Here is a 19435-nt window from a genome sequence, read left to right as displayed (position 1 = left end):
TGTATTTTATAGTATGTGGCATGTCGCCTCGAGTGAGTGAGTGTCTTCTCAATCAAGGGCAGTCTGATGCCAATCTGGGAGTGCTGGGTTTTCCTTGGGGGGGGGCTTCAATAAGCACAGTAGTAATCCTCCCACTGACCAACTTAAACACCCAGGGGGCTCTCCATTGAATAGAAGGATATTTCTTACTCTTTTCATGTAGAGCTACTGTTACAATTCAAGTAAGGGCTTTTTTTTTTTTTTAAAAAAAAAAGGATTTTATTTATTTATTTGACAGAGACATAGAGAGAGAGCACAGATAGGCAGAGCGGCAGGCAGAGGGAGAGGGAGAAGCAGGCTCTCCGCGGACCAGGGAGCCCGACGCGGGGCTCGATTCCAGAACCCTGAGATCATGACCTGAGCCGAAGGCAGACGCTTAACCGACTGAGCCACCCAGGCACCCCTAAATAAGGGCTTTTAAGAATCGAAAACTTGGTAAAAGTTCCTGGGTCAAAGTGGTCACATTTCCATTGCATTCTAGGCCATGAGCCAAATAGATAAGGCAGATAACAAAGATAGTACATAATGAATAGACAAGTTCTTAATAAGACCATTGGTTTCATACAACAGTGGTCAGTAGAGTTCCCGTATCCAAGGGTTTGTTTTTCCTTTTTTTTTTTTTTTTCTTAAGAAGTGTTTACCATCTACTAAAGTGTCAGTAATTGTTTTCTGGTTTGATTATTCATAATAGGGGACGAACAGGGAGGATCCGGGTCCTGTCTTTTAAAACTGGCATCATTTCTCTGTGCAAAGCCCATTTGGAAGACAAGTACAGATGTAAGTCATGTGTATTAACTCTGTTCTTTTTTTTTTTTTTATTTTATTTTTATTTATTAGAGAGAAAGCACTTGAATTAGGGGTGGGGGGTTAACTCTGTTCTTTTATTAACGTTGGCTAATTACCCCAGTTTGAGATGGGGAATGCCTTGCGTTGCGGTGACAGTGGGTTCCTCTTGTAAGTTACAGAACTGCTTTTTAGTGTCCTAAAACTTGGTTTGTGCCGTTGTCTGTCAAACACGAAATGGCAGGTATTTAAATAGAGAATGAGGATTAACTCCTCCAGTCCAAGTATTATTTTACATTACATCGACTGTGTCTGAATAAAACACATGTTCCTAGAGGATAAAGTCTGATTTCCTAACCCCTTTGGAAAAGTCAGAAAAATAAATGTGAAGGTTTAATCCATGCCCTTGCTTAGTCTTTGGATTCTTATTTAAAGAGTACTATCTGGCATTCGTGTTCCAGAAACATTGTTTATTTTGTAATCATCTTACTGCAAGTTGTACAGACATATCCACTTCTGTGACGTGACTAACATTTTATTACGTGAGACACAGATCGCTTGCCATTTCTTACAGGGTAAATATCACCTTATAGAATTTCCTTTTGGTTAACTCTTGGGTTCTTCGACTTAAACTGTGTGAATCCAAATGAAAAGCAAATGCTAGAGGAGCAATGGAAGCGAGCGTTCTTTCCTTTCCCATTGTGAAGGACTGTACTTGTTTTTCACCTTTAAAGGCTTGTAAGAAGTTTTGATGGTAGGAATATTAAGCAAACCTCGCCTATCATGTCATTTCTCTTTTCCCCTAATGTCTAGCCACACAGGGCTGAGATGTGCTGAGCTTAAGGATGGGCAGGAGATAAAAGAGAATGAATTTCTCCAAAGCCCCTCTGTGTCCTACTGCTTATTTCCCCCCAGGAGTAAGCCACAAAATACACAGGCCCTTTTAGCTCTCACTTTTATGTCGTTTTCACTTGAGTGTGTTTTGTTTTTTTTTTTAATCCTCGGATCCAAAGAAAGAGAACTGAACGGCTTTCATTAACCATTTAAAAAGGTATTTTGGGTAAAGTAGAATATTTCTGTGGGTTTTCCTTCTTTAAATAGTGGAATTACTTACAGGTTAGTTTGTCACCTAACCTTATCAATGGTATGGTACCAGCCCATTGTAATACCAAAGGGAGCTTTGAGCCTGTGTTTCAAATGACTAAGAGGGAACTTGTTTTGAGGTTGGTGACACAAGAATATGAACTTCAAATTGGGACAGGTGAAGAGAATTCATAACTTTGAAAAAAAAAATCTGTGCATGTGTATCGGAGAGGTGGTAGAAGGTGTGCGTGCTGCCTCGCTTTTGTCACTGACATCTTAGATACCTGGTTAAAATATTCAAATAGAGTTTAAAATGTGCGTATGAAAAGGAAAAGCTTCCTTGAATTTCCTTTTGTTGGCAACTTTTCTTTGAATACAAGGTATGATTGAAATGATTTTATTTCTGAGAACAAGACATACATGGGAAGTGTTGGGTGTGTTCATTCATTCCGTGACATTTCTCATACACAGCTGACCAAATATGGCCCCTGCTCTCATGGGAGTTATCATTTTTCAGCCACAAAGACTGGCATGTATTAGATCAATGACAGTATAAAGTGATTGGAACTAAGTTACAAATATATACAGGAGCCTGTGGGAATACATGCAACAAACTCAATGATCTTAGGACTTCATAAAGAAGTTCCAATTTGGGGTACATTTTTGAATCTCTCATGTCCAAAGGGGATGGTGCTTTGGACCAGTTACATGGCTCTTACTGCTAAAATATTTATTTTATGATAGTGGTTACATCCTATATATGAAATAGTTCCCAAAGGATTACGTTTTAGCTTAGGAAAATTTAGGTGTCAAGACTGTATGTAAACTCACGTTTCTTGCAGGACTGTAGTTTATTTAAAAGCTGTCACGCTTTCTGTATACACACAGTGATGATTAACTTGATCCATAAAAATAGTAAATGTGCAGATGAGCGTGAATTAGAAGGAACCCTTATCTGTGGGAATACTGGCTGCTCTCAATAAGTAGTGCTTGGAATTCAGGTGGTTGGTAGGTTCTGCTAGCATCGACGTGGTGCTGCTTTTTGATTATTGAAATGCTCTTCTTCCTTTTGTAGACCTTTTCAAGCAAGTGGCAAGTTCAACAGGATTTTGTGACCAGCGCAGGCTGGGCCTCCTCCTGCATGACTCCATCCAAATCCCAAGACAGTTGGGTGAAGTCGCATCCTTCGGGGGCAGTAACATTGAGCCGAGTGTCAGGAGCTGCTTCCAGTTTGTGAGTTATTCACCTTCTTAAGTAACTTGTTTCTTTTTTTGCATTTTAGAAATTAATGAAAAAATAAAAACACACAACTTGAGTTTCTCACATTAGTTCCCGTGTAGGCAGTTAGGAAGGGATTGATACTTGAAACCTCTGAAGGCAGTGGCTTCTGGACTCTGGGTTTTGGGAGAGAGGACAGTACAGACGAAGGAAAAGAAATCTCTACAGTAGGGACCCTGTGGTTAATAAGGTACCGGGAGGGAAGGGAGTCTGCGGTGGTTCAGCAAGGGAGGAAATAAATCTCCAGCCACAGAAATCCTTTGTAAATAAGAAACTAACTTTTGTAGGTGAGTCTTTTAAGTTTCTTAGTCTTTTTTTCCTTTATTCTTTTTTTTTTTTTTAAAGATTTTATTTATTTGAGAAAGAGAGGCAGCACGAGCAGGGGGAGGGGCAGAGGGAGAAGCAGACTCCCAACTGAGCAGGGAGCCCGATGCGGGACTTGATCCCAGGACCCCGGGATCATGACCTGAGCCGAAGGCAGATGCTTAACCGACTGAGCCACCCAGGCGTCCCTGACTATCACTTTTTGAAGTTGTCCTTCTGTAGCTTTGACCTTCCTCTATAATCTGAAGGCCTGATTGGTGACTCTGCATATAACAAGGTCAGAAGTTTATGCTCTGCTGGTGTCCATCCCTAGCCCAACACATGGCTTGTCCATTCTCTTATCCCATCCTGGGGCCTCTTCCATACCACAGTCAGTTCCCCCAGAAACATCCTCTTCCAGCACTCCATTGAGAGACACATAGGCTGTTTCCATTGTTTGCTGAGGTAGGTAATGCTGCAGTGAACATCTTTATGCATTTAGCTGTTTTCCTTGGTTGAAGTTTTCCCTTAGGATAAATTCTCAGGAATGGGATTACCAGACTAAAAGAGTTTTGTGGCTTTTGATACATATTTCCGGATGGCTTGTTGTCAAAAGTTGTTCCTCTTTGTAATACCACCGGCCCTGAAAGAGTGAGATATTTGCAGTATCCAGTTATTCACAGTGGTCTTTGGTTGGTTGGTTGGTTGGTTTTTGTTTTCATGCTAGGAGCTGTTTTTCTTTTATGGGGTTTCTCAATCCATAGTGATCCCATGAACAATAGAACTAGCTCTAGAGATCACCAGATAACCTGGTTAGACCTGTGGTCTTTGACCACAGACTAGGCTAAAACCACAGAAGGCCTCCCAGGCAGAATGTTGTGAATATTTAGATGTTTAAAGCCGTTTGAGCATTCATTTAAAAGTTAACCAGGCACACCGACGAAATGCCCACATAATAAGCCACCTTATTTAGCGTTGGACATACTGTTTGGATTGTTGTGCTAAAGTTAAGGCACAGTAGCTAGAAATGTAAAATAGATGTGGAGAAATAAATCCTTTTTTGCCTCATGCTCAAACTTCCCAAAATGTAAATAGATTATCAGTACCTCTAGATTTTTTTTTGTACTCTATTCCAGAATGGAGACACAAGTAATTTTCATGAAATGAATAGTAATGGCCACAAATAATCCAGATTCATTTTTTTAAGTCCAGTTAGAAAACAACCTGTAATGGCCTGAGTTGTTTTTCCTAAGCATTGTTTTCTCTTTAATCAAATTTCAGTTACTCTTTAAATTTCTAGCTGTGAAGCACACACGTGTTGATATAAATGCATAGGCACACAGTTATGTGTGTACTGTGGCTTGGGTTGAGAGTAAGGGTCAGAATGGAAGTCTGCCGACAGCCGACAGACATCAAGAACCACTGGAGCCCTTGTCCCATGGGCCACAGGACTGCCTGGGGCTGCAGCTACCGCCACCCTCCCTGCAGACTCTCGCTCTTTTTTAGAGGGAGAGAATCTCAAGCAGACTCCCCACTGAGCATGGAGCCCAGTGGGAGGGGTGGGGGGACTCGATCTCATGATCATGAGATCATGACCTGAGCCAAAACCAAGAGTCTGACGCTCAACTGAATGAGCCACCCAAGCGCCCCCTGGCTCTTTTTTTAGTTGAAATATACAAAATACTTGACATTACACGGTGTAAATGTAAGGTGTACAACACGTTGACTCGATACATTAGTATATTGTAATGTGATTGCCATTACTGTGCTAGTTAGCCCTGCTATCACGTCGTATAATTATCATTTCTTTGGTAGGAATAAGTAAGATCTCGCCTCTTGACTCTCTTGAGTGGGAGTCAGGACAAGGGGTCACCGAACAGAAGCTCTGCCTTCCCAAATGCTGTGCCCTTATCAGGAGCCATGTCCCTGTACTTCCACGTGCCGCATCCTTTGGCTGGATGCCCCCCGTTCTTCCCTGACCACATGTCTCTGTCTTGGTAATAGCAACGCTCTCTTCTCAGTGTCGAAACTTGCAATTCAGTCTGTCCTCACATATTTAGTGAATGTGTTCTGGCTAGCCAGTCTCCAAGCTCTTGGGAATGTCTTCTGTGAGCCTAGGGGAGACATCTGTCAAGAGACGAACAGGGGTAACAGGTGGATGTTATTTTCTTCTCTCTACTCTATGGTATTTTCTGAATTTTCTTCCTTGAATATTCAGAATTAGGAAAAAATGAGTAAAGTGCTAACTTTTTTTTTGTTTTTAAGAGAAAGAAACCTCTTTCGTCTGATCTCCTTCCTTGCCACTCTTACTATTTACTACACCCTGACCTTGTCATTGCTCTTACTGCTCTTGTACTGGTTTTAGAGAAATGTATTCGCTGTATGATAGCATGTGTCAAAATCCGTTTCTTCCCATGGCCCCCTGAATAAATCCTAATTTGTCTGATTCTCACACCTTTCCTAATCTGTTTCCATAGCTACCCACCGTTGGCTTCCACCTCCATGAAACGGCGTCTCCCTACCCTTTGAACCTACTATGCTTATAAATATCGTTACCGTTGCTACTGATAATCATACCTGCTATTTGTTCACATGAATTCTGTCCTTGAATCTCACCAGTCTTTTGAGGAGAATGAAATGGGCAGGCGGTGGGGGTTGTGTTTTTCTTGTTATTTAAATGGATGAATAATTTACCTCTGCCCCTCAAGGCCCTCAACTGGCAGAAGACTTTAATTCCTACTCCTGTGTCCCCAAACCTCCACTTATCACCTCAGTCCCAAATACGCATATTTTGATTCTGTTCCCCACCCTCCCGAGGTGAAATAATAGGGCTTTATTCTGGCTTCCTGCTGGAATACAAGATGCCATAACAAAAGGGGAACATACAGGACTTGGGGGTAACAGGAATGCTCATTTTTAAAGAAGTTGAGTATTGGCAGTGGGATGTTACTGGTAGGATGTTGGGCACGTTCTCGGTGTACAGAGCCAGGCAGGGTTTATGTTACTTAGGTTTGGGAAGCCTCTCGACTTGCTAGCCATTTGCAATCAGGTTCAACCGATCCATTTTGTTTCCTTCACGGTCACCATCCTGGCCCTGGTGTGCTCTCCCTCAGCCAGGTGCTCTGGCGGGCACCTCGCGGTTCCCTGTGCACCGCAAATGAAAATGTGCAGTTTGCTGCAGCGAAAGTTAACACTGGTGAAAATGCCCTTTGCCCTTTGTTTGACGTGTAAAGACCTTGGGACTGGGGCCAGGCTGGTTCCTTCAGCAAGGTTGTGCTCAAAGACCTCTGTTTCTAAACCTCAGGAAACAGGAGGGAAGTCCTTGTTTTCTCCTACGAATGCATGCCTTCTATCCAGAAGGAGAAGTTGACTTCAGAAGAAAACTTACTTCTTTCGGGTTGGTACAGTTAGAAGGGTGTCGCTTCTGATTCAGGCAAGAGCCTAGGAGCGGCCGGGAGAGAGGGCTGTTTGCACGTGCCGGGCTCACTGGGCAATCTTGCAAAGCTCTCCTTAGCTCAGGTCCGGTTCTCTCCGGTCTGGACGTGGATGCACAACAGGATGAATGGACTTTAGTACTGCTGAACTGGCCGCTTAAAAATGGGTAAGATAGTAAGTTTTAGGGTATGTGTACTTAACCACAATAAAGAAAGTTAGGGAAGAACCCCAAAATAGTTCTAAATCAGAGAATAATGGAAATCACCATCATGCTGAAGTACAATGTTTTGCCTATATTTAAAAATCAGTATAGGTCTTTCAAGGAATTACCCAGTAAGCCAGGACCCGAAGTCATATCTGTGGCTATCAAAAAGGAGAATTATCCATAAATGTATGGATTTGACAGTGGTATCTTCTTTGAGAGTAAATGAGGCAACAGGATAATGTTTCTACTGTAGAAGCTTACTGCAGTCAACACATGTAGTGGGAAACTGACTCTTTTGGGTAGTAGAAGTGAAGTATTCATTTGACAGAGACTGAGCACAAGTGGGGTGAGGGGCAGAGGAGAGGGAGGAGCAGGCTCCCCGCAGAGCAGGGAGCCCGATGCGGGGCTCAATCCCAGGACCCTGGGAGGCAGACGCTTCACTGACTGAGCCACTCAGGCACCCTGAAACTAGTTTGTTTCAATTAACACATCATCAGGTTGTTCTTCAGTTCATAATCCATGGAAACAGCTCCATTGTCAGAGTGGAATGATCCTTAGGACCTGAGTAAGGCTGGGCATGGCCCTGACAGTGAGTCACACAGATTGCCCAAAGGAACCTTGGAGACTCACCGCATGTCTCCTTTTTCTGCTGAGAAAACTGAAGCCCAGAGAGGCAGGACTTACTACATTCTACATACTGCAGTTGTATCGTGTCCCATCTAGACAGAAGGCCTAAGTTCCCTATGTTCCAAGCCAGTATTTCCTTCTGCTAAACCATCTGAGTGGAAATAGATGGCTTAACTGGTTCAAATACCAGACTGAACAAAGAGCTAAGAAACATGATCCCTTATGTGAATTTTTGGTTATAATAGGATGACACGGATAAATGAACACCCTTATCACTACCACAGTGCATGTGTACGTGCACGCTCACACACACCACGCATGCCCCGTGATCTTTATTTAGGCTATTCTACTCCCAATGGCAGGTGACTAAGTCTTCCTGCAAATGAAACCAACTAATATTGCCTTCTAAGTGGGAAAACTTTATACCTTTAAGGGACTCCACAAAAGAGTCATGTATCTGTAAATTGGTATTTGGCAGTGCCCTGAGAAGTACCCCCGTCCCCCATGATAGTTTGTAGAGTTTTCTTCTGTAAACATTTTAGGGACTTCATTGTTGAGATGGATTCGAGTATACCAACTTTATATTCAGTTGGCTTCACCTACAGAGCTTGGGCACCAGATTCTGTTTATTTTACATCTGTTTCCTGCCTCCTGTATTCATGCATTTAAAATGAGTAAGTTGCTTTTTCATATGTCCTGTGAATTTTTATATTCGTATGACAAAAATGAATATCATCATTGCTGTAATAGCGAATGATACAGAAATGAGAATAAATTACCATTTCAGCTATTGAGAGCAAGTCTCTCTCTCTCTCTCTCATGTAAATAATCATTCCAGAAAACCTGGAGAAGTGAGTGGCAGAGTGGTTAGGTGCATAGGCACTGAAGCCAACTGCCTGGGTTCAAATCCCAGCTCTGCTGTTTTTTAACCTTTCTGGCCCCTGTGCTCTGGGGATGCTTGGGGGGGGTGGGGCAGTGAGCCAGTAAAGGCAGAGCGCTCAGAGTTGTTGCAGACACATGGGAGGTACTTAGTACCTGTTAGCTTCCGATGATCTAAAGTGTATTGTAACTTGAGCATATCCTACCAAGATTAAGAATTCCTTTTATCTATAACCGAGCATCTGTGGATTCGATTTTAGAGACTCTCGACATACTGTTTTCTCTCTGAGTGTGAAAATACCATGCCAGGACACTTCTGAATCAGTTTGACAGCGTTCCTCATGCCAATTGATCACATTTTATATTTTCCATCCTTAAAATAACTCCTAAAAATTATACTTTGCTTAGGTTGCCTTCAGCTTTTTGTTCAGTAATCGAAATATGGGCTCTTCAGTTCCATAAACATTCTTTTTACACCCTTTTGGTGGTAAATGTTGAACTCATGTTTCCTTGAACTCATGATGGATACTGACTAATAACTACAGTAGTAGTAACTTACTACAATTAGGTATGCATAGAGGTAGTTTCACCATGCTATTGGGCCTGCTTATGGACAGAATTCCTGCAGATTTTCAGGAAGGACCTTTTATCTCAGAGTATTATCAATATTGTCTTGAGTTGACTCTTGCTTCTCAATTGCTAGGTTTTTTTAATTACCAACTATGGTGGGTTTAGCTTCATAGTTATCCATTTAATTTGTTGTGGTTTGTGTGGTTAACTTCTCAGTGTGGGGTGATGGTTATTTTCTTCAGGATTTTGAGGGTAGGTTTGTGTTATAGTTGAAACCTATTTCATTCATACACTTAAACTGCTAAAGAAGATAATTGGTGTCCTTTTGCTCAACATTTTTTTTTAAAAAAAGATTTTATTTACTTACTTGAGACAGAGAGAGAGCACCAGCTGGGGTGGGGGCAGAGGGAGAGGGAGAAGCAAACTCCCCGCTCAGCACCTAGCCCTACACAGGGCCCTACACAGGCTCAACATTCTTTTTTTTAAAAAAGATTTTATTTATTTACTTGAGACAGAGAGAGAGCTCACCAGTTGGGGTGGGGCAGAGGGAGAGGGAGAAGCCGACTCCCCGCTCAGCACCTAGCCCTACACAGGGCTCGGTCCCAAAGCTAAAGGCAACTGTTGAGATCATGACCTGAGCCAAAGTCAGACACTCAACTGACTGAGCCACCCAGGCGTCCCTCTTTGCTCAAATGTCTAAAGTAGTACTTCATTGTTATGACCAAATTTCCTCCGTCCTTCCTTCCTCCCTGCCTTCCTTTCTCCCTCCTTCCGTCTTTCCCTTCCCTTCCCACAAGAGTTGAGTCAGAGGTGCTAATGAAAACAAATTTTTTTGAGAGCCATGCATTCAGTTGGAAGAATATTCTAGATTTCATCAGTTCACCATTCTAATTCACACTGAAACTTACCCAAAAAACTCATGGAAACAAGGAAACATGAGTTCAGTATTGCCATTTGCTTTTTTCCTTGTTTGTCACTGGCTTATAAATTGAATTTTTAATGGAAGGTTCTTTCTACAAGGTTATTTAAGATGAGGGATAGTGTAGTACTTCCTCCTGTGGTGTCCTTATCTGTTTATCCAGGGTCCTTAGTGTATCTTGATTCTCTAACAGCTAGAGGTTTTTTGTTTGCGGTTGGGTTCTTTTTTTGGCATTTGATAAAATATTATTTATTTTTTTAGAGGCAGGTGGCAGAGAGAAAGAGAGAATCTTAAGCAGGCTCCATGTCCAGCACAGAGCCTGATGCAGGGCTCAGTCTCACGACCCTGAGATCACGAACTGAGCCAAAATCAAGAGTCGGACTTTTAACTGACCGAGCCACCCAGGCACCCCTGATAAAATAGTTTTAAAATCTTTTCTATCTTTTTTCAAAGCTACATTTTAAAAAAAGAACCATGCAGTTAAATTTATTCCGGTGGTCAGTTCTATGAGTTTAGACAAATGCATTGTTTCACCATCACTCCAGTCAAGACACAGAACATTTCCATCACCCCTAAAATTCCCCCTACCTTTGTGTCATCCCGCCTGCTCCCAGTTTCTGGAAACCATTACTCTGTTTTCTGTTCCTATGGTTTTGCCTTTCCCTAAACTGGATTTCAAATGAAGAGTTAACATTATATCTTGAACTTTAGCCAAACATGTCCTGATACATACTTGAGCAAGTATATTCTGTGATATATATATGTGTGAAACTTTTCTGTTAAGTAAGAACTCTCTAGCATAAATTAATGTGGAGCATACTTATGGATTTGCATAGATTTAAAAATTTGCTTACGTTCCCTGGAGCCATGGTGTTAATTGGTTTACTAGTCAGGTGGAGTGGAGAGCCTGAGGTCAGGACAGTTGTCCTTGAACATGTAAATGAAGAGTGGATAATCACTGTGTGTTATTGTTTGGGCTGATTTTATCTTTAATGGGTAATTCAGAGTCCTGATTAATATTTTAGAACAGTGACTGCTGGCCTCCAACCTGCTCATTATCTTCAGAACTTTAAATAAAATACTTGATTTCTACCCAAGACAGCAGTTACAGGAAGCCTTTTACTTCTTCTTGTCTCACAAATACAACTCTTGACCTCTCCATCTTTATTTCAAACATGAAAAATGTCTGTGAATGTGGGGATTTTTAAACTTTTTTATGCTGAAAATTCACAAATACCTTGGAAAAGCACATCTAGGCAGAGTATGAGAGGATGTTTTAGGCACAGTGTAGCTAAGAGAACAGAGAGGAAGTCAGTTTGGTGTTAGGTTTGTATTTTTTGAGAAAAGTAATCCTGAAGAGCTTTTCACGTTTTATACCAGTGACATCAATGCTATCTCCCCCCACCCTTTAACAATTATTAAAGTCACTCTTTGGCACCTGGGTGGCTCCGACCGTTGGGCGTCTGCCTTCAGCTCAGGTCATGATCCCAGAGTCCTGGGATTGAGCCCCACGGTGGGCTCCCAGCTCAGCAGGGAGCCTGCTTCTCCCTCTGCCCCTCTCCCTGCTTGTGCACGCGAGCGCTCGTGCGCGCTCTCTCTCTCTGTCAAATAAATAAAATCTTAAAAAAAAAAAAAAGACACAGTTACTCTTACCCTCCCACCTGCCTTGCCCTCCCCCATGAAGGGGTGATTTGGAAGAAACCGTGGTTTCCAACCAGCATTTTCTTTTGGAAAAATTTCAAGCATAAAAAGAATGGAAAGGCTAGCATAGTGAGCAGCCATACATCTCATACATACAGCCTTTGGTGAGCATTTTATCCCACGAACATTCCCCTTCCTCCCACTCACTCCGTGTAGGTACGTGTATTTGAATACACACACAAGCGTGGTTTTTCCCTTTACTATTTAAAAGTCAAAGGACATCACAACATCAAACATAAACCCCTAAACGCTTCACCACACGTTTTTTTTTTTTTAAGGACTTCCTCCTCCATAACTGCAAAGCTACCATCACACAGATTTTACGTTGATGCAGTAACATCATCTGTCATGCAGTCCACACTGAAATTTCCCCATTGCCCTAGAATGTTCCTTATGGGTGGCTCTTTTCTTCTAGGATCTAGTCAAGGTTTTTGTCTTGGATTTGCTTGTCATGTCTCTGTACTTTCACTGAATCTGAACAGTCCCCTCACATTTTTTTTTCCTCATTCATGACCCTGACATTTTTGAAGAGCTCAGGCCACTTCTCTTGAAGAATGTCCTATATTCGGGATTTTTCTAGTTATTTCCTCCTGATTAGATTCAGGTTAAAATTTTTTGGCCGGAAGACAACAGAGATGATGTTGTCTCCTCACGATGTCACATCTGGCGGGACAAAATAACTCCTTGTTTTTTACTGATAATGCTAAGTATGTTAAGACAGTGTCTGCCAGATATTTCCTTTGTAAAAGTGTCCTTTTCCCTTTGTCATTAGGAAGTCATTTGTGTGATATTTTGAGACTCTATGGCTATCCTTTTCCTTAACAACCTTTCACCCTATAATTTTAGCCTCCCCTGATGATGCTTTTCTAATTCAAAGATGACATTGGTGGTTGCCTAAGATTTTCTGATTCTACCTTTCCATACGTAGTAGCTGGGTTTCTTCTGTAAAGAAGAGTTTCCACTTCTCCCCTTGCTGTTTTTGAGTATCACCACAGACATCCAAAGTGATGTTGAATATACAAGAGAAGAGACTTCTCCTGACTGAGCTGCCTTTGGATACGCTTTTTGCCATGGTGTTACCTAAAATGCCAATGTACAGATGGTCCTTTTCCTCCATAGCAATGTAAACATACATTTAATAAATACATTTCAGGGGGCACCTGGGTGGCTCAGTGGGTTAAGTGTCTGCTTTCAGCTCAGGCAATGATCTCAGGGTTCTGGGATTGAATCCAGCATTGGGCTTCCTGCTCAGTGGGGAGTCTGCTTCTCCTTCTCCCTCTGCCCCTCCCCACTGCTCATTCCCTCTCTCAAGTACATAAGTAAAATCTTTATAAATACATACATACATACATACATTTCTGTGTCAGCCAGCTCTTTTATAGGAGTGACAAGTTAACCAAAGCATGTAACAAGAGCTATGTGCTCATGAAGAATGAGATGCTCATAGGCTTTTCTGTTTCTTCTTTGCCTTTTATGCTACTTCAGTATAGATCGACCCGAACCTGTTAGTCCTTATAGCTTATACATGCCATAGCATGTAATGGAAGGAGGAAGGAAACACATTACCGAAAAGAAGGGGCAAAGGAGGTGATCAGAAAGATAGGAGTATGTGTTTATCACAGTGATTTTTGTACTTTCATACAGCTGTCAGTAGATGAGTATAGAATTATGTTGAAGATTTAGTAGCTGGGCATTGTTTCAGGTAGGCCTTACTTAGATATCAGAGCCTCTAGAACTCTCAGACAGGTTAAAGATTCCAAAGATTTCAGAGATCAGCCTGTCTGTTCTCCTCAGAAATCATTTCTGTCTTTACTTTTTAAGCCTACTTTATGTGTACATATTGAAGTATTAAAATAATCATCTTGAGCTGTTTCCTTAACTTCTTTGAGCCTTTATTCATCTGTAACATAGTTAAACGTATTATATCAGGAGCTACGTGTCCCCAAGTTGTTTTTTTTTTATTTCTCGTATCTTCTCTATTAATGAATTGTTCATTTTTAAACTTCTTAACTTTTAAAGTGTGCAATTTGATAAATTTTGACATGTGTTCACGTGATGAATCCATCGCGGCAATCAAAATGAGCATATCTATCACACCAAAAAGTATTTTTCGGCCACTTGGTAATCCTTCCAGGTCCTCCCAGTTGCCCTACCACCATCCCCATCTCTAGATGACAACCTGCTTTCTGTCACTATGGATTATTTTGCATAGTCTGTAATTCTATGCAAATGGAATTTTATAGGATATACCCATTTTTGCCTGGCTTTTACTCAGTATAACAGATTTATTCATATTGTCTATATCCATACTTCATTCTTTTTTAATTACTAAACAGTATTACATTGTATGGGTATTCCACAATTTGTTCTTTTTTTCCTCCTATTTTTTAAAATTTTAATTCCAGTATAGTTAACATACAGTGTTATATTACTTTCAGGTGTACAGTGTAGTGATTAAACATTTTTACAATACCCAGTGCTCATCATGACAAGTGCCCTCCTTAATCCCCTTCACCTGTTTCACTCACCGCCCCCCCCCCAATCCCTCTCCCCTCTGGTAACCATCCGTTCTCTATAGTTAAGAGTCTGTTTCTTGGCGTGGCTTGCTTGCTCACTTGCTTGCACTGTCTTTTTAACCTTTGCTTGTCTGTTTTATTTCTTAAATTCCACATATGAGTGAAATCATATGGTATTTGTCTTTCTCTGACTGACTTATTTCACTCAGCAGTATACTCTCCAGCTCCATCCATGTGGTTGCAGATGGCAAGACTTCTTTGTTTTTTATGGCTGAGTAATATTCCATTGTATATTTATACCACATCTTTTTTTTAAAAAAAAATTATTTATTTTAGAGATTGAGAGCACGAGCAGGAGGGGTATAGGGAGAGGAGAGAGAGTCTCAAGCAGACTCCGTGCTGATCGTGGAGCCCGATGCAGGGCTCTATCCCATGACCCTGAAGTCATGACCTGAGTTGAAACCAAGTCTCGGATGCTCAACTGACTACACCGCCCAGGCACCCCTATATACCACATCTTTTATCCATTCACCACTGGATGGATACTTGGGCTGTTTCCATAATTTGGCTATTGTGAATAATGCTGCTATAAACACTGGGGTGCATGTATCCCTTTTTGATTAGAGGCTAAATGTTATAAATGGAAAAGGCAGAACAGGAAATGGATTACTGTACTCATTTCAAAGCTTGGTCATTATCAGCAAAGATTACCTGGTCTTCTGGGTAATGACTCTTGTAACAGAGATAGAAGATACAGGAAAGAGTCTTGTACGTACAGTGTGGCCCTTCATGTGAGACCCACTGTTCTCTGAATAGAAGTAGCATAGACTAAGAGCAAGATGTGAACCAAACTTGTGTGGAAGCTCTCATAAGTGATTCCTTGTATCCCTGACTATAATCTCCTCAGCAGCTCAAATGTAAAGCACGAGTCTCTTGTGTCTAAGAGGATCAAAATGCCACCTTCCTTCCGTTTTATTTGTTACATGCAAGTTTTATATAGTTTTATAGGAGACGTTTTTATCAGTCATTTGATTTTCATAAAAATTGGGATTGTTTGGAAGAAGAGTCATTAATATTCTTTACAACTTGTTCTTGTTCCTCCTTTTGTGTTCGTTGCTAGTGCAGACTTCTCTCTTATGTAAAATATTCCACTGATGCCCTTGGTAGATTTAGAGGTTGTTAAAGAAATTGTAATAACAGCTCTGGGAACAGCCAGGAACTGCCTGTCCTATACCATCTGACCGTGGCTAGCCATTCTTCTTGTAGCTTTAAAGGTTTTGTGTACACATTAATTCACAAAACAGTTTTGATCAGTTTAAATTTAGCAAATCTTTCCAAACACAAGCTTTTCATAATCAGGACCAGAAAAGGTGGGTCGTGAGTTATTAATGCTTTTATCTGTTAACAGCGGTAGCGATACTGAAATGGTGATTTGGATTTATGAAGGGGACATTTTACTAATGGAACAGCAAATGAAAATGGCCAGGAAGGAGAGATGAAACTTTTACCCAAAAATATCCCTGGTTTGTCCTGGTTTTTTCCATAAATTTACCTTTTTCTGTCAGTAAGACTGTTCAGAAATTCTATTCATGCATATGAATGTATTCAACATTTATATATTTAATTATTTCTATAATTATATATATAATAAATATTACATAAAAACTTATATAAACATATATATAATTACATGTATAATACTCTGTTAAATGAAATGACAACATACCTGCATGCAAACGTGCACAGACACACACACTCTCTCATATCCTAGTTGATTGGGATAATTATTTGCCATGATTAAATACATTTCTGCTACTGTTCATCCTGGAATACACTGCACAGGGTTGTCTACTTGAGAAGCAGCTTGATTTCAAATCCGAGTCCGTAATTTTAGCAGGTTCCCTTGTGACCTCTAGCTCAGGTTTTTGTTTTTTTTTTTTTTCTTCGTCCTTTTTCTTTCCTCTCTTCATGATCTATTAACCAATGTGGCTTTTATCTCCCAATTAATAGTGGAACAGGCCTATCATGGCTTCTCCGTTTCTGTGTTGTAGAGGATAGTTATTGTCTCCATGTTGGTTTCTGAATTTTGACAAATGAACCATGGTAATGTGAGACGTGAACATTAGGCCGGGGTTTCTCAGTCTTGGCACTATGGACACTTGGGCCCAGATAATTCTTAGTTGGAGGGGGTTGTCTTGTGCATTGTCGGATATTTAGCAGGATCCTGGTGTCTATGTAGTAGACACCGGTAGCATCCCTCCCTCCAGTTGTGACAACCAGCAAATGAGTTGGAGTTGGGGGATTTGCCCAGGGTTCAGAATTACTTTTGGGTTTCTTTCACGTTATGCTTCCCATAAACCCTGAGGCACTAAAGAACCAGGCCCCAAGTGGCTGCCAGGGAGTTAACGTGAACACTCATTTTTCCGTAAGGATTACAGTATCCGTTGTAATGGAATGGATTATTTGGTGTATGATATAATAACAGACAAACCGACAGAGAGACATTTCCTTAAGGAAGTTTTTAAAACTTGAGACAGTTTGAGAACTTACTTATTTTGTTTTCTCCTTAGCCAACCCTTCTAGGTTTAATTTTGTTGCTCTTTCAGGATGACTCGGCAGTTTTTTAAAAATTCTAACCTCATTCAGATACTCTAATCCTTCCTTTTATTTATTGTGATCACACTGCAGCTTAATCCCTGTCTCTTCGTTCAGTTCCGCAAACTTTTACTGGCGGGTGGCAGCGGGGGATGGAAACCTAGTTCCTGTCTTTAGGTTTGGGCAAGTATTTTCTTTTCTTTTTTTTTTTTTTTGGTGGTTAGTTCGTTTTTTATCATCTGAGAACTACCAGGTACAGTCTCTCGCATAACGTTTACTTTATATGGTTCTTTTTCCCAGTTGATTAAGCATTGACATGATTTTTCAGAAACTTCAAAGTTGAGATGCTTAATTGCCTTCTCTTAAAAATACAATGTATGGGGCACCTGGGTGGCTCAGTTGGTTAAGCGACTGCCTTCGGCTCAGGTCATGATCCTGGAGTCCCGGGATCGAGTCCCGCATCGGGCTCCCTGCTCAGCGGGGAGTCTGCTTCTCCCTCTCCCACTCCCCGTTTGTGTTCCCTCTCTCGCTGTGTCTTTCTCTGTCAAATAAAAAAAAAAAAAATACAATGTATGTGTTGATGGCAGCTGGGGTGTGGGGCTTGCTCAGAAATCTTCCCATTGCATTTCATCTGTAGCCACAAATGGATACTGTAATCCTTACGGAAAAATGAGTGTTCACGTTAACTCCCTGGCAGCCATTTGGGGCCTGGTCCTTTAGTGCCTCAGGGTTTATGGGAAGCATAACATGAAAGAAACCCAAAAGTAATTCTGAACCCTGGGCAAATCCCCCAACTCCAAACTTGGCATGTCATGCCTTTTGAAATGGTTATTTTGGTAATGACATCTTTTGGCTAGAACATCCAGATACTGGGATTCCTGTCACTGTTTGTGGGCCTTGTTAAGATGGCGCTTGTGTCTGGCCTCACCTGCCACCTGCTGTGATGGAGCAGCAGTCCTGATGACAGCTTCCTTCCCTGGCCTCCCAGCTGTGGACAGTTGCGGATGTGTGAGGCCCAACAGAGACAGGGTGGGCTCCCAAGATCCTTCTGAACTGCAACTCTCGCAATGCAAGGAGCTGGGATGTCTTTGCTCTTTGTCTACGCCTGCCATGGAGAAGGCAAAAAGAGTCTTGGCAAGAAAACCAGAAACCAAAACAAGACAAAACCCGGGGCCAAATGGTCTGTTCCAAGAGTTTTTGCTTAGATGGTTTGACAGTGGTGTTTAGGGGAGAGGGCAAGGTCATCCTTGATACCGAGAGAAACCATCTGAGGCCTCTCCATTGGTCAACAAATAATGGCACCTAAAAGGATGATGTCCGTTCACTGCCATCGTCCCTGTCTTTTGTCCTCAACAGCTTCCTCCTATGCTAGTCTGTCCTTATTTATGTCTTCTAGAGTGGCCAAAATGTCATTTTAGCTGGGTTTTAGTTTTAGTACTGTTAGCTCTTTACAGAAGCTTGCCTGGCTTTTAATTCTTTCCTTCTTTATTGCCAGACAAAAGGAGAGGGAATATACCACTAGGATACAGAATGATTTGTAGTAAAAATGAAAGATCGACACAGAAAGAGCATGTGGATTCCCAGATCTTGTCTTCAGTGCTGTCAGTTGGCATCGGTGAGCAGTTTTAAGAGCCAAAATGATAGATTTTACATCCTAGGAGCGAGGAAGAACCTTGAGAATTTCCAACCTTTAAACACAAGAGAATCTATAGTATTTTGAAAGAGGAGAACATTCTCTAGCTTCCCTGGGTAATTCACCCTAATGCTTTAACAACTTTCTGCATCACGAAATTCTGTATGAGTTACAGCCTAAATTCTTCATGCTGCTTAAGCCTGTTCCTTCTTGTTCTGTCCTCAGTGGAGGGATCGAACAGCTGGTCACAGGCCCCAATGCGAGAGCCATTCACATAATTGAAAACTGTTATTAAATTGCCCCTTCAGCCACTCTTTCTTCCTCGTTCTCTTTTTTTGTTCATGGCTAAATAATCCCAATTCCCTTAAACTGTTCTCATAGGTCTTTCAAACCCTTTAATTATCCTTATGCCTTTCTGCCAAGCCTTCTCTGAATTCTGGGTCAGCTGTAGTCCCCAGAACTCGACCACGTTTTCTAAGGCGGGTTTGAACAGTGCTGAGGGTCATGAGACCATTTCCTCACACTCTCCCCGCTTGCCTTCAGTTACACATCATAGTCATGGCGTTGCTTTTTTTCTTTTTTATGTTTCTCCACCTACATTTGTTGCTGACTCATGGTCGGATTTTTACTTTCCATCTTCTGGAATGATTAGAAGCGTTCTATTCTTACCACACTTCCTGTATTAAGCCTGAATTTTTATAGTGTATCTATTAATTCATCATTAAACAAACTCTCATTTCAGCCTCAGTCAGAAAAATTTATATATAGGTTCAGATGAAGCGACAGTAAATCCATGTTTCAAATAGGAATGACTTAGTAATGTTTTTCAGTTTACTGTCTTTCTGTGCTGGCTTGTCTCCTCGCTAGAA

At 41.3% G+C, this 19435-nt stretch overlaps 1 protein-coding gene across 14 annotated transcripts in view; it reads left to right on the top strand.

Annotated features, from left to right (window-relative positions):
- The window catches only part of DMD (dystrophin), a 2113108-nt gene that overhangs the window by 2021665 nt on the left and 72008 nt on the right, over positions 1 to 19435 (top strand). For all 14 annotated transcript variants that reach the window (XM_064573900.1, XM_064573902.1, XM_064573903.1 and 11 more), the window contains 2 exons: positions 731 to 816; positions 2981 to 3138. In XM_064573900.1, coding sequence (XP_064429970.1) covers positions 731 to 816; positions 2981 to 3138 — 244 coding nt within the window. The remainder of the gene's footprint in view (positions 1 to 730; positions 817 to 2980; positions 3139 to 19435) is intronic.

The sequence above is a fragment of the Mirounga angustirostris genome, unplaced genomic scaffold, assembly GCF_029215605.1.
Source record: "Mirounga angustirostris isolate CCGP_5_RB_7025 unplaced genomic scaffold, mMirAng1.0.hap1 SCAF_11, whole genome shotgun sequence".
In the NCBI taxonomy this organism is placed as follows: Eukaryota; Metazoa; Chordata; class Mammalia; order Carnivora; family Phocidae; genus Mirounga; species Mirounga angustirostris.
Note: the sequence above shows the minus strand (reverse complement) of the source record. Positions and strands in the feature narration are given on the sequence as shown.